Source organism: Felis catus, chromosome E1 (assembly GCF_018350175.1).
Source record: "Felis catus isolate Fca126 chromosome E1, F.catus_Fca126_mat1.0, whole genome shotgun sequence".
NCBI lineage: Eukaryota > Metazoa > Chordata > Mammalia > Carnivora > Felidae > Felis > Felis catus.
Genome location: NC_058381.1, coordinates 4,527,501 through 4,548,477, shown reverse-complemented (window position 1 = coordinate 4,548,477; position 20,977 = coordinate 4,527,501). Strand labels below are relative to the sequence as shown.

General features: G+C 52.9%; 1 protein-coding gene across 2 annotated transcripts in view; it reads left to right on the top strand.

Annotated features, from left to right (window-relative positions):
• The first annotated feature begins 11,304 nt into the window (after window positions 1-11,304).
• The window catches only part of GAS7 (growth arrest specific 7), a 217,514-nt gene continuing 207,841 nt past the window's right edge, over window positions 11,305-20,977 (top strand). The window contains exon 1 of one of the 2 annotated variants that reach the window (XR_006589727.1): window positions 11,305-11,956. Coding sequence is in view for 1 of the 2 variants with exons in the window: in XM_023243853.2 (XP_023099621.1) it covers window positions 11,774-11,956 (183 nt within the window). In the remaining variant the exon portion in view is untranslated. The remainder of the gene's footprint in view (window positions 11,957-20,977) is intronic. The other variant, XM_023243853.2, reaches the window with a different exon arrangement.

The following is a 20,977-nucleotide window of genomic DNA, read 5'->3' as shown; positions in this document are numbered from 1 at the left end:
AAAAACAAATAAACATAAAAAAATTAAAAAAAAAATCATAAAGCAAATACATAAAGTCCCTCCTAGCCCTATGCAGGGCTGACTGCACAACCAAGAAGATATTGTAGACCTGAGATGGGTAACTTCTGAAGCCAGGTCATTAAAGAGAGGGCAGCTCTCTCTTACGGGCTCATGGATCACTCCCTCTGGGGGAGACCAGCTGCCATGTCCTGGGGACGCCCAAGCTGCCCGATGGAAGGCACCACATGTTGAGGAACACAGCCCTCCTGCCAACAGCCTCCATGGGCTCACCAGCCACATGACGGAGCCACCTGGGAAGCGGGTCCTGCAGCCCCGGTCAAGCCTTCAGATGATACGGGTCCTGCTGACACCTTGCCTGCAAACCTCGTGAGTGACCCTACGCCAAGAGCACCTGCTCCTGAATCCCTGACCTGCAGAAACTGTGAGATTATATTTAGTGTTGTGTGAAGTCACTACATTTTGCAGTCACTTCTTTCCATGACAGTGGGTACCTTGTACTCTCTCCCTCATCAGCCTTTTCTTCCCTGGATCCATTTCCTCCTCCCGGCTGCCTTCCCTGACTTCTTTATCAGGCTACCCACCCCTGCTCCACGCAGGGTGATCTCACCCTCTTTCTTCACCTGCTGTTTTCTCTCCAAGAATCACCCTTTGGTGCTGCCCCCACGCTTCCCCTCCTCTCTCCTTGTCCCTGCCCTCCTCCTCCACCTAAAGAAATGGCTTCACGGGACGTCAGGGTAGCTCAGTAGGTTGAGCATCCGACTTCAGCTCAGGTCACGATCCCACAGCTCATGAGTTGGAGCCCCGCGTCGGGCTCTGTGCCGACAGCTCGGAGCCCGGAACCTGCTTCGGATTCTGTGTCTCCCCCTCTCTCTCTGCCCCTCCCCCGCTTGCACTCTGTCTCTCTCTCAAAAATAAATAAACATTTAACGATTTTTAAAGAAATGGCTCCCTCTCCTTCCCTCTTGACAAGCATCATGACAACAATTACAGTGGATAATCCTTGCTGCAAGGGAGTAGATTTCTTTAGTGTAGATTAGGAAAATTTTGGTTTTGTTTGAGGCTGCTAAGCTTCTCTCTCCGCCCCACCCCCCCCCCCCCCATCTTCCCAAAGCACAGAGGGGGAAAATCGCTCACATCCCCCTCCTGTGGAGAAGTCCAGGCAGCCTAGAAAGCCCCGTGAATGCTGATTTTTCACGGGGCCTTTGCAGTGGCAGAAGGGGGCTGGGGAGCAGTATGCCACGATCGTCATGGCAACACGCTCCCTGGTGGGTCCTGGGCTGCACTCCCAGGCAGGGGAAGTGGATCCCAAGTGTGCGTCCCTCATGGAGTGGGCATCGGAAAGCAAGACTGCCGGGAAACAGACGGGGCTGTTAGCAGGTGTCCTATCTCCAGAGGCAGACAGCCAGGTGGGCAAAGCCAGTGAGCCCGGCACTCAGGAATGGGGTGAGCTGGACCCAGGCCCTAACCAGAGCCACCCGAGTGGGCAGCTCTTTGCCCTTACGGGGCTCGTTCTACTCCCTGGCGATGGGGTCGGTTTGGGGCCACAGGTGACTCCTGCCCTTGGAAAAGAAGGTCAGCAAATTCCATCATCCTTCACTGCATCTGTGTTTCTGTGTTCCCCAAACTCGGTGATACCCAGAGATCTTTATTTCTATTTATTACTATTGTTATTATTACTTATTTTGAGAGAGAGAGAGAGAGAGAGAGAGAGAGAGAGAGAGAGAGAGAGAAAGAGAGAGAGCGCGCGCAAATGGAAGAGGAGCAGAGAGAGAGGGAGAGAAAATCCCAAGCAGGCTCTGAGCTGTCAGCTCGAACCCACAGACTGTGAGATCATGACCTGAGTCGAAACCAAGAGTTGGGGCGACTGGGTGGCTCAGTTGATTAAGCGTCTGACTTTGGCTCATGTCATGATCTCGCGGTTCCTGAGTTCGAACCCCGCGTCGGGCTCCGTGCAGATGTCTCAGAGCCTGGAGCCTGCTTCCGATCTGTGTCTCCCTCTCTCTCTGACCCTCCCCCGTTCATGCTCTGCCTCTCTCTGTCTCAAAAATAAATAAACATTAAAAAAATTAAACAAAAAAAAAGAAAAGAAACCAAGACCTGGATGCTTAACCGAATGAGCCACCCAGGCGCCCCATTATCTTTTAAGATTTAATTTTTTAAAAACTAATCTCTACACCCAACGTGGGACTCGAACTTACAACCTGGAGATCAAGAGTTGCACGCTCCACTGACCGAACCAGCCAGACATCCATGTACCCGGACACCCCTGCACCTGGAGATTTAAAAAAAAAAATTTTTTTTAATATTTACTTATTTTGAGAGACTGAGAGAGACAGAGCACAAGTGGGGGGAGGGGCAGAGAGAGAGGGAGACACAGAATCGGAAGCAGGCTACAGGCTCCGAGCTGTCGGCACAGAGCTCGGACTTGTGAGTGCGAGATCATGACCGGAGCTGAAGTTGGATGCTTAACCGACTGAGCCACCCAGGCGCCCCTGTACCTAAACAAACAAACAAACAAACATTTAAAACCAAACCAAACCAAAATACTGGTATTTGTAGAGACCAAAAATGATCTGGCGTAATTTTTGTATGTCTCAGTCTAATACCGACAACGGGCCCGGAGCTAAGATACATTTTACTTTCTGGAGTCTTTTTTAATGATTCTTCCGGATCTCTGTGCTCCCATTTTCAAACTGTCCGCAGGCACCTCCTCCTGCTTTGCTGTCAAGATACCTTGTTCTATGCACTGTAAAATTAAAAACTAGATGAAAAAAACTCGTTTGTTAGAATTATTTGAAAACCTCGAGTGAGTAGGTTCTTTTGAGGCTCTGAAGGACTGGAGCCTGGAGCCTGCTTTGGATTCTGTGTCTCCCTCTCTCCCTGCCCCTCTGAAGGACTTTCGTAAAGAGTCGGGCATACCGAGGGGCGCCTGGGTGGCTCAGTCGGTTAAGCGTCCGACTTCCGTTCAGGTCATGATCTCACGGCCCGTAAGTTCGAGCCCCGTGTCGGGCTCTGTGCTGACAGCTCGGAGTCTGGTGCCTGTTTCGGATTCTGTCTTTCCCTCTCTCTCTGTCCTTCCCCCTCTCGTGCTCTGTCTCCCTCTCTCGCTCTCTCAAAAATAAATAAACATTAAAAAAAAGAGTCAGGCATACCAAGTAGGCACAGGTGTATATGCCAAGCCTACAGAAAGTGGTGAAAATAGAAGAATGAACCCCCCATCGTTGAGGTAGCCCAACTTTGACAGTTAGCATCGAACACGCCTTGCGTCTTCCAAATTCCTTTTGCCTAGTTCTCGCTGAATTCTGGGTTCCTGAAGGGGCTGGATCTTGGGCTCCAGGAAATCACAGCTTTCCTATATCCTTGGCATCAACCTTGAATAACCAGAGAGGACCCCCGTCACGTGCCCTTTCATTTCCTGGGGGGGGGGGGTCATCAAGGTGTTCGCTGGCAGAGACAGCTTTGAAGGGCAGTTTGCTGGAAGGTTCTGGTGAAACACGTGCTACCCTGTCTCCAGAATGCCCCATGGGTCTGCGTGGAAGGTATGACCTTCAGGTGACCTTCAGAAGGGCTCTGGAAAGCCTCCTTTGCCTGACTGGGAGATCCTGCCGGGAAGTCGAGAGGAACGTAAAACCAGCATTCTATTTCCTCACTGTGGTTGTTCTGGAAGGTTCTGGCAGGAGTTTTTTTATTAGCCTAGAGAGCAAATAAGCATTACTTTCACCTCCTTAGGACACCAGGCCTGGAGGTTTTCACAAACCACTCTTCTGCGTTCTCAAACCTTCTAGAAGTGAAATCTCTTCTGGTCTGAACCCAGCCCTGCGCAGATGGGTAGAGCTGGGGCCTCGACCACAAACATTCCCCAGGCAGCCCCCTGCGACCGCTCCTTCCCACGGCCTCATGAATCAGGTATCACGGCCTCTTGCTTTGCAGACGACAGAGCTCTGCAGAGAAGTTTCCAGAGGTGAAGGCACTTGCTCTAGGCATGTAATTAGTAAGCAAAAATTTGGGACTCGGACGAGCCTAATAATTGGAGTCTTCATTAATAAACGGAGAACTAATTATAGTCATCGAAGAGACTGTTCCTTTTCTGTTGTGATTAATTCCGAATTTATTTTTAGTCTTCAAAAGAACGGAGAGTCGTGGCGGGGTTTTGTTCTGAGAAAGAAACGCTCCCGTCCTAACAGTCTTCCTTGGCCAGCATATCGTGCTCAACCCGGGTGGCTTCTGGCAAAGCTCAAGAGTCTCCGGGGATCTGGGTCAACCTGAGCTTAGAAGGAACATTCCAGAACTATTTTCACACTTTGATAAGAGGGACAAAACTTAGGGATGAAAAAACTCTAGCTTCAGCCATGCTGTTGGGGAAAGAACTCAAGGTCTGTTTGGCTGGCCTTTGAGGTGAGGAAAGCAGGAATCCAAAGGCAATCCAGCTTTGGGTATGTTAATCGCAGCCCTCAAACTGGAGGAGAGAACTTCTCTTTCACGTGACTTTGTCTATTTCCCCTGGGCTCCTTGGTGGATATTTTGTTGTTATTTACTCCCCAGAGGGCAGTCTTATTGGACTTCCCTGCTGTCTCCAGGGGCAGGAGGGAATGAGGCAGAAAGTTCTTTCTCCGCCCACGGGCCAAGACCAGCAAAAAGATGCACGTCAATTTCTGCCTCATACATTGTATTTAGTTTCTCTGAAGCCCCTCTTTTCTTCTCTCCTCCTCTTTCTCTTTCCGGCCCTCCCTGCTTCTTTTGCAAATGAAGCCCCCCCCCCCCCCAGTTTTCTCGGGGACTTGGGGTTGGGCCTCTCAGTACATGGGAGGGGGAGGGGGCTTGGCTGGGGGAAGATCTGCCTGCTTCCCTCTTCCCTCTCTCTTCTAGCCCCAGAACATTTCTCTTACTTTTTTTTAAAAAATTTTTAAATGTTTATTTGTTTTTGAGATAGAGAGCAAGAGTGCATGAGTGGGGGAAGGGCAGAGAGAGAGAGAGACACAGAATCCGAAGCAGGCTCCAGGCTCTGAGCTGTCAGCACAGAGCCTGACGCGGGGCTCGAACCCACTAACCGTGAGATCATGACCTGAGCCGAAGTCGGACCCTTAACTGCCCCTGCCCCTGCCCCTGCCCTGGGGGGTCCAAAACCAAACTCTGCAAACTGAATAAAAACAAAGGAAAAAGAGGAGTTTATTGCAGTGTTTTTGGTTGCTCACTGGGGAGCTCAGGGCTCCAGGAACAGTGAGTTCGGAGTCGCTCACAGACCAAGGGTGACTGGGGAGTAAATGTGCAAGTTGTTTGTTTTTTGTTTTTTTTTTTGGCTCATCGGTTGCCCAGTGGTCTTCTTTCTTACATGGGGGTGAGAGCAGCAGAGTCAGGGGAACAAGAAGTCAGGAGAGCACGTGAACAGACTTGGCATTCGGCGATCGGCTGATGTTCTAGAAAAGCCATAAATTCCTGCAAGGTTGGGTTGAGTTTTCCTTTACGCGCCTGCATTTGATGGGTTCCATTTTGCTCCGACAGAAGCGACTCCATTTTTTATTTATTTTTTTTTTTTTTAACATTTACTTATTTTTGAGACAGAGAGAGACAGAGCATGAATGGGGGAGGGGCAGAGAGACAGGGAGACACAGAATCGGAAGCAGGCTCCAGGCTCTGAGCCATCAGCCCAGAGCCCGACGAGGGGCTCGAATTCACGGACCGCGAGATTGTGACCTGAGCCGAAGTCGGACGCTCAACCGACTGAGCCACCCAGGCGCCCCGCGACTCCATTTTTAACTTGGTGCTACGATACTCAAGTTTCAGGATCTTTGGCTGGACCTGTCTCACATTCCAGATGGGAGAACTGGGAAGGAGGTGAACAGATCTTTCCGGCTCAGTGCCCGGTGTCTCCCAGACGCCAAGAGGAGATCCGGACCCAGTTATTTTCTCCAAAGTCATGATTCCAAAAAAGCTTATTTTTAGAATACTAAATTTCTTTTCCGTCCCACTGCCTTTTTTTTTTTAAGTTTATTTATTTATTTATTTAATCTATTTAAATTTTTTTTTCAACGTTTATTTATTTTTGGGACAGAGAGAGACAGAGCATGAACGGGGGAGGGGCAGAGGGAGAGGGAGACACAGAATCGGAAACAGGCTCCAGGCTCCGAGCCATCAGCCCAGAGCCCGACGCGGGGCTCGAACTCACGGACCGCGAGATCGTGACCCGGCCGAAGTCGGACACTTAACCGACTGCGCCACCCAGGCGCCCCTATTTAATCTATTTAGAGTCAGAGACAGAGGCAGAGAGAGAAACCCCAGCAGGCTCTGAGCTGTCAGTGCAGAGCCCGATGTGGGTCTCCATCCCATGAACTGTAAGATCATGACCTGAGCCTAAATCAAGAATCAGCACTTAACCGACTGAGCCACCCAGCGCTCTGCTTTTCTTTTCTTTTTTTTTTTTTTAATGTTGTTTTTAAGTAAGCTCTACGGCCCAATGTAGGGCTCGAACTCACGACCCAAAGATCAAGCATTACACACTCTACTGACTGATGCCAGCCAGGCGCCCTGTACTGTTTTCTTCGACAAACTGTACTGAAATACAACATCCCTACAGAAAAGTACAGGAATAGGTATACGGCCTGGAGAACAGCCCTGTGTAACTCGCACCCAGACCAAGAAGCAGATTACCACAAGCATCCCAGATGCCCTGCTGTGGTTCCTCCTGACTTCTAAGAATTTCTTACCCTTCAGTGTCTGGGTTCCTTTCTTCTACATTACATCTGTGGGATTTACTCACCCGTAGCAATGTTCTGTTCATTCTCCAAGAGTAGAGTTTTCCCCCACACAGGTCATCATTTATCCACTCTGCGTTTTTTTTTGTTTTTTTAAGATTTAATTTTTACGTAATCTCTACACCCAATGTGGGGCTCGAACTCACAACCCTGAGATCAAGAGTTACGAGCTCCCGCAACGGAACAAGTCAGGCACCCCTTACCCGCTCTACTGTTGATGGACGTTGGGCTGTTTTCAGCTTTGCGCTGTTATGAATATTGCGTCTACAAACATCGCGTAGGTCTTTTGGTGAACATGTGAACCATCTCAGTTGGGCGCATACCTACAAGGAGAATTGATGAGTCACGTGTGCTAAATAAATATCACATGTTCCAAAGGACTCCAGCCAGCAATGGAGGAGAGCTCCAGGTGTACCCGTCCTTATCAGTATGTGGCATTTTCTTTTTCTTTTTTTTTAATGTTTGTTTATTTTTGAGAGACAGACAGAGTGTGAGCGGGGGAGGGGCAGAGACAAAGAGGGAGACACAGACTCCGAAGCAGGCTCTGAGCTATCAGCACAGACCCCAACGCAGGGCTCGAGATCACAAACTGAGATCATGACCTGAGCCAAAGCCAGACGCTTTGGACCTCGTTAGGATTTCAATTTGCTTTTCTTGACGATTAACGAGGTTAAGCACCTTTTGATGTGTTATTGGCCATTTGGGTTATCTTTTTTCAGGGAAATGTCTTTTGCCTTTTTCTTCTATGGAGTCACCCATATTTTTCTTACTGACCTACAGGAATTCTCTATTTATATCGCCACATATATCTCTCTAGCCCCAAGCCCAGCACACTGTCCATTTCCTCGTCTTAACCATTCGGTTGTTCAAGTTGCTGTTGAATAAACTAGCAAGGAAAGGGAGGCGGGGACCCTTGTGGAATGAATGAAGCTTTTATATATTCTTGTTTACGTTTTGGTTTATGTAACAGCTTTATTGAAGTATAATTTACATACCAAAACTTCTACTTGTTTTAAGTGTACAGCTCAATGATTTCCTGAGTTGTGCAACCATGACCACAATTAAATTTTAGAACATTGTCATCACCCCAAAAAGAAACCTCGTGCCCATTTATTTATTCCCTATTCCCATCCCCAGCCCCAGGCAACCACTAATCTATTAACCGCCTCTTATAGATTTGCCCTTTCTGGAGTTTTCTCATACATGCAATCATACAACATGCAGCCTTTTGTATCTGGTTTCTTATTTATTTATTTATTTATTTATTTATTTAGGGAGAATGAGTGGGGGAGGGGCAGCGAGAGAGATGGAAAGAGAGAAGGAATCCCAAGCAGGCTCCTCGTGGGGCATCATCTCACAAACTGTGAGATCATGACCTGAGCCGAGATCAAGAGTCAGACACTTAACCGACTGAGCCACCCAGGTGCCCCTCTCCACAAGGTTTTTGCTTTTAAATATTTTTTAAAATTTATTTTTGAGAGAGAGAGAGAGAAAGAGTGTGAGCTGGGGGGAGGGGCAGAGAGACAGGGAGACACAGAATCCGAAGCAGGCTCCAGGCTCTGAGCTGTCAGCACAGAGCCTGACGTGGGGCTCGAACTCACAAATGGTGAGGTCTTTACAGGAGCTGAAGGAAGGAGGACAATCAACCGACCGAGCCTTTCCTTCTCTGCAAGTTTTTGTGTAGCTGTTCATTTTGATTTCTCTTACACAGATACCTAGGGTGGAATTGCTGGGTCATATGACAAATTTATGTTTAACTTTTTAAGAAACTGAAACCCTGTATTTCTCTGCCATCCATAGGCTGATAATGGAAAGGCATGTAAGACTGTCTTGGGTAGAAAAGAAATACTTGCCAGGCCACAGTTATCAATTAAGTGCACAGTGTCAATAGAAGCTAAGAAAAAGACAGACGAAAGCCTGCTTTTCGGAATTTATTTTTTTTAATTTTTAATGTTTATTTATTTTTGAGAGAGAGAGAGAGAGGGGAAGGGCCAGAGAAAGAGAGGAAGATACAGAATCCGAAGCAGGCTCCAGACTCCGAGCTGACAGCACAGAGCCCGACGCGGGGCTCGAACTCACGAACCGCGAGATCATGACCTGAGCCGAAGTCGGATGCTCGACCAACTGAGCCACCCAGGCACCCCTGGCCTGGTTTTAGGAGTTTATAGCCTAATCCAGATGTTCTAACCCACGTGTTTATGGAGTAACTTGGTAGTATGGAAAATCTGAACACGAGCAGGGGCTCAAACCTGCTCATATTGCAAAATGAATTCGGAAAGTGCCAAATGCCTGCTTTTTGCAAGACTCAGTGTTAGCCTTTAAGAGGTAGAGCTAGAAATTAAAACACACGTGCTGTCCCTCCCCTGGGTTACGAAGAGTCTGCTCAGTGAAATAAGACTTATTGTGAAAAGAAGGTAAATAATCAAAGATTCAAATAAAAGTTCAAGACAGTAATACATCAGGGAGGAGGAAGGCAAAGGGATGGAAATAGATGAAGGAGAAAGTCATCTTCCCTTCGAGATCTTGTGAGAAAACAGAAACCCAGACGGTGTTTTTAAAAAATTTTTGGCATCCCAAAGATACAATTATTATTGCCTTGGAAATCTTAGTTCAAAAGGAAGTGTTAGATAGTAAACAACCAGGACCATTGGACTAGATGGATAATAATTGCCAATATCTGAATACTTAATACGCTAGGTATTCCTTAACATTGCTTACATTTTTACTTATTTAATTCTCTTAATAACTAGGATACAAATGCTACTAACATCTTCTAACGATGATGAAAATGAAGCCCAGAGAGGTTAAGTAAATTGCCCAAGGGCACACAGTGAGAAAGTGGCTTGAGGTGGTTTGAATAGGAGGAATGGAGAGCCCACAAAACGAGCCACTAAATACTTTTAACCCTCTCAAGTCCCAGATTCCAGCTACTGGATTCAGACTCCAATCACAGATGGGGAAAGAAGCCTGAAGGTGTTAGGTATTGTCGAAGTTCCGTCTTTAGTAAGGGTTCGGAGATAGGGGTTCCAGCAGTCAATTCTATACAGACTGGCGGTGGGTTTCCACCAGAGAACCTTTTCTTGAGATGCTATTTGTAGCTGGGCCTACAAGGATACACCTGTCTCCTGACTCAGGCAGGGCGGACAAGAGGAAGCAGCCCCTGGTGTACAAGAAGCCAGATCTGGGGGCGCCTGGGTGGCTCAGTTGGTTAAATGTCTGACTTCAGCTCAGGTCATGATCTCGCATTTGTGGGTTCGAGCCCCACATCGGGCTCTGTGCTGAGCAAGTCACTTGGAGTAGGGTGTATGGGACACTGAGTAGGCTGAGATTTCTCCAAGCCCAAACTGGATTATAGGTTGCTCACAAGGCACCCTGGAAGACTCAGGAGTTGCAAGAAGCCTCCGGACCTGTTGTCCTCACTTGAGCTGGGCCTTATCATCAGATGTGAAACTTGAGGTCAGTGTGCAAATAGTCACGCGTTCCCCCATACAAGGAATGTGAGGCCCTTTTAGCTGATTAGGTCAGTTACTTTTAGTGACTGTTGCCCACATCAAATTTGGTAGTTCTGCTTTAAGGGACTCTTAGTGGGGACTGTGGTCAAGAGTTTTTTTTTTTTTTTTTTTCTTCCCCCTCATGTTTTTAGGCAAGCAAGGGTTTGTGAATTTGCAATCGATGGAGCATTATAAGCAATCTGGATTTGTCAGCTTGCCCGTGGCCAGAGGCCAGACTGAGGGGTTTCAAGGTTAGATAGCTTAAAGGCAGACTATGGCTCAACAGTGATTTTCCAAAGCTAGGGTGGCCTGGGCCCAAGCATTTAAAAGTTACTCAGGGGGCAGGTGGGTGGCTCAGCTGCTTAAGCGTCTGACAACGGTTCATGGGATCGAGCCCTGCGTCAGGCTCCGCGCCGACAGCTTGGATGGAGCCTGCTTGCCTGGAGAGCAGGCTGGAGTCCAGATGATCTTTGTAGGTACCCGGCTCATTACATGGAACGTGGCGGCCTCCTGCTGTTTGTTGATTGAGTACATGAGTGTAGACCTCTCCGCCTGGCCCACCTGGATTTCAGGAAGACTGGTACCCTGGGTGGGTGGGGGTGGGGGTGGGGGGGGGCAGGCAGTCCCTCTCACCTTCCCCGCTTCCTCCACGTATCCTCATTGGCCTGCCTCCCATTCGACCAACTCCTAACCCCAGTCCTTCCAGTGTTGAACACATGGCCTCCTGGCTCGGGCGCCAGGCTGCAAACCCGTCTTGGTGAGTCAAGTTCAGCCCGAGGTTCAACCCCGACAGCGGCGGCCACAGTCACAGTCCCTCCCAGCGGCCGCGGAGCCCGCCGGCGGCGGCCACCAGACCTACAAAGCCCGCACCGAAGGGCGTTGCTAGCGCCGCGGCTCGGGGCGGCGGGGGCGCGCGCGGGGAGACCCCTCCCCAGCGACCTGCCCCCTCGGCGGGCGTGGCCGCCCTGGCCCCGCCCCCGCCCCGCCCCCTCGCCTCCGCGCGAGCCCCAGCTCGGCCACCCCGGCCGCCAGCCCCTCTCCGCGGACCGCCCGGCCGCCCCCTCGCCGCTGAGCCGGGCCCTCGGCGATGCCCCGGATCCCACCACCTCCCCCGGGAGCTGCGCATTTCCGCGCGCCCGGGCAGCCCCCGCTCCGGCCGACCCCGGCGGCCGCAGCCCGCGCCCCGCGTCCCCGGGAAGTTGTCTCCGGAGCCCGCGGCGCCTGGGTCTCCTCCCCCTGAGCCCCGCCCCCCCCGCCCCGCGCCCGAGCTGCGAGCCGCCCGGCCCGGGGGCGTCGCCGCGTTTGCTCCGCGAAGCCAGCGAGTCTCCGCTGCCCTGCGCCGCGCGCGCGTCCCCCGCCTGCCCGGGGACCCCCCGCGCACCCCCCGAGACGGCGCGCGCCCAGAGCGCGGGAGCCCGGAGCGCCGGGCGCCTGGGACCCCGCGGAGCCGCTGCCCAGCCCGCGGGGCTCGGCCGGGATGCAGGCTGCGCTGTGAACCCCGGCGCCAAGGCCATGTCCGGCGCCCGCTGCCGGACCCTGTACCCCTTCTCCGGGGAGCGGCACGGCCAGGGGCTGCGCTTCGCCGCGGGCGAGTTCATCAGGCTGCTGCAGGTTCCGGACGGCGGCTGGTGGGAAGGCGAGAAGGAGGACGGGCTCCGCGGCTGGTTCCCCGCGAGCTACGTGCAGTTGCTGGAGGTAAAAGGGGCGAGGGCCGGGGGGCCGGGAGACCCGGGGCTGCGGGGCTCGGCGCGCTCGCGTACCTGTTGCCCGCACCGGGGACGCCCCAGCCGCTCCCCGTCCGAGGGTGCGCCGCGGGGCGGTCTGGGGGTGCAGCCGCTGCGCGCCCCGACTCTGGGGGCGGTGGAGCCAGCGGGGCGCTCCTCCGGGCCGGGCGGCGCGGGGATCGCCTTCGGAGCGCCCCCCGTGCCGGGCCTCCCGAGCACATCGTGGCCGCCCTGAGGAAGGAGAACTTGTTGCCTGTGTGAGTTCTGGAGCGGGCGGGCGGGCGCGCTCCCGGCGGTGGCAGGGGGCCGGCCGAGGGCTGCGGAGTCCGGAGGTCTAGGCATAGAGGCTGGGAGGTTGGGGATCCGGAACAGCGGCGTCATCGGTTGGGCCCCGGAGCCCGCCGACCCGAGGACGGTCGTGCTGCCCCGGGTCAGGCCGCCTGGGGGCCGCCCACTTGCCGGTCAGCTGAGCCGCCCGCCCGATCCTGGGGTTCCTCCCCTGGTCCAGCGCCCCCCAGGCCAAGGTCCAGAACCTAAAAGTGGTCTGTTCCGGGGGTTCTGGCCTGACCCCAGGGCTGCAGAGGACCTGCTGAGCCAAGTCGGCTGGCTGTTTATTGTCTGGGTGACAGTTGGGAGGTCTCCTTGTCCTCTAATCGCTGAGGTCTCGGTCACAGCCAGAGTGGCCTCCGAAGTTTCTGAAGTCCTTTGGTGGGGGCCGGGGGGGGGGTGGGCTGGGGAGGAGTGACTTCGTAGGCTATCCCCTTTCCCAAAGGGTTGCCAGATTGTTGCCTGGCCTTAAACAGGCGGTTACCCACAACCGTGTAAGTACATAGTATAAACGTTCTGCTGAAACACCTCCCCAAATCACTGGAGACTGCATTTATTTATAATTTGACCCCTGACCTACTCTGCAAAGAACAGAGTAGGAAGTTTGGAGAGAAATTGCTCCGTGGGACCCAAAGAAAGAAAGAGAAAGAAAAAGAAAAGAGAAGGAAAGATGGATGGATGGATGGATGGATGGATGGATGTGGTGAAATGGTTATGGGTGAGTTTGCTGAAAAATAACCTGTGGAAACATGATCAGAACCCCGGCTGGATTCACAGAGCCTTCTTCCACGGTCCAGAGGGCAAGGCAAAAATCCCCCCTCCTCCCGATGAATTAGGAGCATTTGAGCAAAATTTAGGCTGGAAGAGATTTCAGGGTCTGAGCAGAAGAGGACGTTCCAGGATGCTTTTGGTTCTGTATTTTGAGACACCTGTGTACTCAGGGAAGGCTCAGGTGTGTTCCTCAGATCTGTGCCGAGGTTCAGAAGTAAAAGCAGGTGTCGCGGCCTCCCTGTTGGTGGCTCAAAAGCAGCCCTGGGAGAGCCTCCTCTTCGATCGAGTTCCCCTGGTGACCACACTTCTCCAGGAAGCACTAATGTGGAAATTTGGCAGTTGTGGGTCTGTCCGGTCAGGAGCGTCCCTGGCTGGGTGCCCAAAAGGAGTGTTTTGGGGTGCGGGTGAGGCTGGTGGGGTCTTAGGTTGCTGTTAGCAAGAGTGGGGGCTCTGCGTTTCCCTCTGGGGAAAGGGAGGCTTGAGCCAGACCCAGGGGACAAACAGAACGATCAGCTGGGTCAGGCGCGTCCTGCGGGTAGATGTGCTGAGCAAATCTCTGGTGCGTGAGTGACGGGCTTTTGGACAGCTGCCAACTGGTGACGCGCCGGGGGGGTGCCCATGTGTGGGAGCTGTACCGCCGAGAGGGGGGCCCGTTTGTGGAGCACCCACTAGGCGCCCGCTCCCCTGACTGCTCTGTGAAGGGGGAGGCGCTCTCCCCACATCCCAGGTGAGCAGAAGTGAAAGCAATTGCCCGAGGGAGTAATGCTTGTGTATTTGCTTAGCGGCTCAGAGGGCTGAATATTACCTCTGTGCCGGTTTTCAACGTGACAGTGTGGGCTCAACCGCTAACAGGCGAGGGAGGGAATGGTCTGGATGCTGTGGGAAAGGACAAGAGCAGTCCCTGTAGGAAGGATCGGAGATCGGGCCCTTTGTGTCCGGGCACCTCGTCGGTGAGCAGGCTGGACCTCAGGGCGGAAGGCTGGGTCGGGCTGCAGGATACGTGGGGAGAGTCCCTGGGGGCTGGGGTGAGCCCTCAAAGGCAGACCCGGTTCGTGGAGAACGCACAGCTCCCAGGGGACTGGCCGATACACGAAACCACACGTCTGGGGAAGCAGCGGGTTCGTCAAGCCTGGACGTTAGTGCAGGAGCCAGGAGGCTGGAGACGGGGCCTGGAGGTGGGAATCCTCATGGGACGTGTGCCTGCTGGAGGCATGGAGATCGGGAGGCCAGGGGAGCCGCTGGGGAGACAGGTACAGACAGAACGGACGGCACCAGCCTCCTGGCGGAGGAGTGGGGAGGCGGGGGCACCACCGGGAGTGGTGGACAGAGTGATACCAAGAAGCCCCGTCTTGGCGGAAGGGTGCGGCAGGTTGAGAACAGCATATGCAAGATGGACGCTCCTCAAGGATTCCTTGCTCGCTCAGATAAAGAAAGTGGAACTGAGAGGCCCTTGGCTTTGCAAGCCTCACACCCCACGGAGGGGAGCTGGGAGCTAGCTGTGACACAGCTGAAAGATCTGTCCTGGAGGCCGGCCAGCCCCGGGGGAGAGGCCAGCTTGGGGAGATTCTTGTCCTGGTTCCTGGGGGGAGAATCTCTTTGGTGAGGCCATCCAGGAAATGGGAGAAGGGTACAGCACGCCCTTGGTTTCCAGAAAGCGGCCCCCAGGAAGGTGTCAGCCCAGGTGGAGAAGTGTGGGGGGCCAAGGGCTGGGCACAAGGGGATGGTGGAACCTTCCAGAGGAGGAGAGCACTGGAAGAGGGAACCCGTCTTTCCTAAGAAAGATGTAAGGTGAGATGTAAGGGCCCTGAGATAAAAGCCGCCAGAATAATCTTTCTTGAGGGTCTCTTCAGCCTTGCATGAAGAAGGGGAGGAGCTGAGAAGTTTCCTGATGTGTGGGAGACGCGGTCGAGGAGCTGAGACAGCGGCTGGAGACTTCAGGGGAATGTTCTGTCCGCTCCAAGCCAGGCCAGGATCCCCTGCATAGACTGGAGGCCCTGTGGGGGCAGAGGTTTCTGCCAGACTTGTGGGGTGCCTGGTGCCTGACAAACAGCTCCTGGGGGAGGCAGGCAGAGCCCAGATCCCCATCCCTGGGGAAGCGCCCGAGAGTTGGACGTGGGCAGGTCCGGTGGCTGGAGGGCCAGGAATTCCCCACCATCTGCTCTTAACCTTGAATGGAGAGAACAAACTGGGGACCCGGAAGATACTGTAAGGCATCTGTGGAAACCCCCAGAGCTTTTGGGAAATAATTCTGGAGGGGGGTATAAGACTGGAACACAAACACCCCAGAGTTTTCCGTGACTGAAGTGCTGTTCTGAGAATCTGCCGTCTGGCCACGAGGTGCGGGCCTCAGGGGCCAGGGCGACGTGACGTTGTTGGCCAGCACAACAAGACGCCCCCTCCTTGAACCCGGTCATCTCTCCGCCTTCTGTTCTCTCGCTTTGGGTTCACGTGCTCCTGCCGGAGCTTCCAAGGTGTGGATGTGAGAGACGTGGAGCTGGGGAGGGGGGCTGTGCCGTGGATAATCGATGGCCGTGTGACAGGCCACCCCGGAACTCAGTACTGCGACACAAGCATTTACCATCACGTCACACATTGCTGGGGACCGACCGGGCTCCGCCGGGTGGTTCTTCTGCTGGTCTCTCGGCATCTGTCACGCCTCACGGTGGCCAGGGCTGGGGTCCCGGGGCAGGCAGAGCTGGGCAGGGAGTCCAAAGTGGCATCTTCACTCTCTCGCTTGGCGTGTTGGTATTTTTCCAAGTGACTTTCTTCTCTCCGCTTCGTGTCTCATCCTCCAGGGCCTTTCCGCACGGCCTTTCCCTCTAGCAGGGAGCTGGAGTCTTTCCAGGGTGGCCAGCTTCCAAGAACGCACGTTACAAATTGCCCGGCCCTCCTAAGGCTTGGGCTCAGGACTGGCAGCTCACTTCTGGCATATTCGATTGGTAAACCGAGTCACTGGAGCAGGAGATCCTGTGTGGGAAGGAGGTGCATGAGGGTGTGGGTACGGGTATGGACACAGGTCCGTTGAAGGCCGTTTTGCACACTGGCAACCTCAGGAGGGGAGGGAGAACACGTCTGGCACGGTGTGCCAGCCTAAACTGATGAGAGAGAGCGCCTCCCCAGAGCGAGGCAGGGTGCAGGAGTCTTAGCTGATTTGCTAGAAAATTCTCCACGGCCATCCTCAGACGAGATTTTCTCTTCTTTAAAAAAAAAATTTTTTTTTTAAGGTGCCAGGAATTTCTTTATAAAGGCCACCTGATAAATGTTGCAGCTGAATTTGGAACCAGATTTTCCTGTCCCTAAAGCCTGAGTCTGTCCACTGGGGCATTGGCCGTCCAGCCTTCTTGGGTTGGGTCGGCTTTGTGCTGGTTATTAATAGACACCGTGTATCCTAGCTGCCCAGTATCTAGTGGATGCTTGCTTTGTTACACAAATTGATTTTATGTTATTTAAAAAAAAAATTTTTTAGTTTATTTCTTTTGAGAGAGACAGAGAGAGTGAGTGGGGGAGGGGGGAGAGAGAGAGGGAGAGAGAGAATCCCAACCAGGCTCCGTGCACGAAGCCCGATGCGGGCTCGAACTCCCGAACCGTGAGATCATGACCTGAGCCGAAACCAAGAGTCAGACACGCCCAGCTGACTGAGCCACCCAGGGTGCCCCTACACAGATTGATTTCAATACACGGCTTTTTTTTCTCTAACAGGAGCCGGAGCGTTACCTAAAGTGGGTGTGACCTTGTCAATTTCCTTTTTCTTTTTTTCTTAAGGCAGTTCATTATCCGGTTTGTTCCCAAAGCTGTAATTAGGGCTGGTGGCTCGCAGAGTATGGCACGGTGACCAAAAAAGACCAGCGTGCTTTGTGCGGTCGTAGCAGAGTCATTCTGCCCTTTGATTTGGGGGCTCGCGGTCCACGGTTGTCGCTCCCGCTGTTTGAAAAATCTACCTTGAGCTCATCCCTCTGTCTGCCTCTGTTCGGGAACCTACCCCCTAGTCCCCGCTGCGCACGGGGCTGGTCAAGTGCCCCCCGCCCCAGGACTTTAAAGCAGTGGGCAGGGCTTACGGATGCCAGGGATTCAGGGCATCTCTACAAAAGTTCCCTTAGCAACACGTCGGCAGGAATCCCTGACATCTGTTCACCATCACGTGAATCCCTGCTGCCCGTGACCACCTAGAAACGTGAATGAGATACTGACCTTCCTGGACTCTTCCAGCCTAGAAACAAACCTGTGTTTTATCTGGCCGTGTGAGTGACCTCCTCTATGAGCGTGGATGCCGGGCGGCACTTTGCTGGGGAGAGAGAATGTTCGGTACATGTCAGGCGTGGGGATTTTTGGGAGGCCGCTCCAGGGGACGTCGGTCTGTTGGGTTTTGCTCCCTTATTACTCACAGCGGCAAGGGAGCACATTTTCTCACAGAATGCCAGCACGGAGCTGCCTTGCAAAATTAGTAGATTCCTCTCTCCCTGCCCTGGCGAGGCTCCTGGGGTGGCGTTTCCACCTATGGAGAGAAGTAGCAATGGCGGCCGGCAGGTGGTCCCGCTTTGCCCTCTGGTTCATCGGATCCAGCAGGTGTATGAATTTGTGAGAAGTTTTCGTGGATTCATGAGGACTCCCCTGCCTCCTCCCTGCACGGTTAGTATCTCCCCAGTCTGCTGTCTGATAAAGACGTGCTCTGTTATTTGGGGCGCCCGGGTGGCTCAGTTTGTGAAGCGTCCGACTTTGGCTCAGGTCACGATCTCACGGTTGGTGAGTTCGAGCCCCGCCTCGGGCTCTGTGCTGACAGCTGGGAACCTGGAGCCTGCTTTGGATTCTGTGTCTCCCTCTCTCTCTGCCCCTCCCCCGCTTACTTTCTGTCTGTTTCAAAAATAAATACACATTTAAAAGAAAAAAAAAAAAGATGTGCTTTATTAGGTTAGCCTTGGTCGACCGTATTTATCTCACTTGTTGAGCTGGGATTTAGACTCGACCCCCAGGTACTCAATTTCCTCCGTCCGGGGTCGACTCCTCACCTGTCCGTCCTCCTCAATGCCTTCTGTCCCCTACCCACCAAACCACGGTGAATGTCCCTATCGTCTCTCTCTTCTCCGCCTCCCCTGGCACTGTCTCCCCCCTCCCCTCTTCTTGTCACCCCCCTTACCTTCTCTATTCCTGTTCATTATGTTAGCAAGCCCAGTCTGCTCTCCGTTAGAAGCATTGCTCAAAGACTTCTCCTTCTTCCCTGGTGTCGGCACACTTTTTCTATATAGGGCTAGGAAGCATTTTAGGTTTTGTGGCCAAGGGGCTGCGTCACCAGGATTTGTGAGCGCCAGAGGTGGTGAGCCACGAGCGAGCGTGCCCCATATGGTCTCTGTCCCAGCTACTCAGCTGTGCCGTTAGACTGTGAAGCTGATATAGATGATCCGAAAACCGATGGGTGTGGTTGAGTGCCAATAAAACTTTATTTACAGACGCTGAGGTTTGACTTTGTTACAATTTTCATGGGCCGTTTGGCATTACTCTTCCTTTGCTTAAATTTTCAGCCATTTCATGGGGCACCTGGGGGGCTCAGTCGGTTGAACGTCGACTTCAGCTCAGGTCGCGATGGTGTGGTTCGCGAGCTCCAGCCCCACATCGGCTCTCTGCTGTGAGGCTGTCCGCGTAGAGCCCGCTTCAGACCCTCTGTCCCCCCTCTCTCTGCCCCTCCCCCACTTGCACTGTCCCTCAAAATAAATGAGAATAAAAAAAAATAAAAGCCATCCTTAGTTTATAGGCTGAATGTAGTTTAGAAGTTCAGATACGCACAACTTGATTGTTCCGTAAAAGTCCGTATTCTGCACAGTAGAAGAAACGTGCTGTGAAATAATTTGGGGTTCCTTGCCCTTACCCCAGGTTTACATTTCGGTTCTGGGGGGCACTTCACTAAAGACAGCTCCATTCCAGGGGTCCAGCTGCTTCTTGATGTCATTCGGGCATCTCCTGGGCTGTCCTCCCCATGTGGGCCTTTGCCGTCCGTCTGTCCAGGCAGTTGCCAGAGACAATACAACTCTCTGCCGGGTCCCTCGTCCGGAGCTCTCTCCTTCTCAGCAGTTTTTGGGAGGACAGTATCGTTCTCGGACTCGGAGGCTTCTTCCCCGCGCCGCTGGTGCGGATGTAAACGTTTAAGACCAGCTCAGGCGGGGAGGTGCAAGGTCCTGATGAGGAAGCGTTTGCCAGTTTCTGGGGTATCCGAACTGCCACCGTGGCTGATCGCAGCGGACGATACCGGACACAGAGCGTGGCGTGCAGTTAAGGCATACGACGTGCTGATTTGATTCGTTTATACGTTGTGTGCAGACGGCGTAGTTTCACTGTACTGGTACGCTGCCACCCGTCACGTGATTGTCCCTTCTTTCCGGCGGTGGTTGGTGGCTGGTTTTCTAAGTGCCGCAGAAAGCCTGTGGTTGGATCAGAGGGGAGGGTGCACTCTGATGTGTTTTGGAGGGCTCATCTGGGCTGGCGAGTGCAGACTGGCTGTGAGGAGGGTAGGAAGGGAGGCTCGGTGGTGGCCGTGGGTGGTGGCCGCGTGGCCGTGGTAAGGGGGCGGACCTGGGGTGTGTTCTGTAGGTGGCCTGAAAACACTTGTCGGTGGATTGACTTTGGGGGGTGCACGTCTCTCCTCTTGCATATTGCGTGTGAGTTGTGATAACCCTTTCCTGACTATATTCTCCTTTTTTTTGAGAGAGAGAGAGAGAGAGAGAGATAGAGGGTGGGAGAGAGGGGCAGAGGGGCAGAGAGAGAGAATCTTAAGCAGGCTCCAGTCCATGAGTTCGAGCCCCACGTCAGGCTCTGTGCCGACATCTCAGAGCCTGGAGCCTCCTTCAGATTCTGTGCCTCCCTCTCTCTCTGCCCCTCCCCTGCTCACGCTCTGTCTCTCTCTGTCTCTCAAAAATGAATAAACATTAAAAAAAAAAAAAAAGAGTTGGATGCTTAACCGACTGAGCCACCCAGGTGCCCCTGTTGTGAATTGTCCATCCATTCTGCCACCAGAGACTCCTTCCTTAAAGCACGAGGGAAAGGCAAATGAAAATTGGGAAGAAGTTAACATCTTGAATGCAGAAAGCGCTTTTTATAAATTATGGAAACATGCACAAAGGAGCGCATCCGTACGAGAATGGGCAGAGAGCTTGGGTAGATGCTTGATGATAAAAGGTGTGCGAAGTCGTCATCAGCATATTCAGTCTCACTGGTAAGCAAAGAATGGCACGTTTTAAAAAACACACTTCCTTTAATGAAAACTGTCAATGTTAAAAAAGAACGGGCATTGGCAGGGGTGTGGGAAGATCGTCCTGTGCTCCCTGGAGGGCAATTGGGCAATATACTCTAAAGGCCTTCATAACGTACATGTCCTCTGATCCAGCGGTTCCATTTCTAGAAATTTGGACCCCGGAAGCATCTGAGCGGCAAGCCCTGGGCATCAGGAAGCCCACCGTGGCACCGTGTCTAATGCTGGAGTGTGAATTGGCCACAGCCTCACCGTCCACCAGGAGGAGCTGGCTAAGATAAGGCTCACTGGTGCCGAGCACAAGGTCAGATGGGCAGAAGGGGCTCGACAGCTATATTGAAGCTGAATTTAAAAAAAAAAAAAGGGATTTGGTCAGTGATGTTAAATATTTCATGGACTCAGTGTAGTTTCGATTCACCGAATGACGAGGCAAAGAGAGCTGGCATGTCCAGGAATGAATTGCTTTTTAAAAGCAGGGACCGTGTGTAACGTGCATTCTGTAAGTGTCCTTTCAGGACACTTCAACAGGTTGAAGGGATACTTGGTGGCTCAGGACCCCGTTCTTTTAAAGATCCTTAGTTAGCAGCAAATCTCTGTCTTCTGGGGGAGGGGAGGTGGTTTTAATTTTTTTTTTTTTTTTTTTTTTTGGAAACAGCCAAA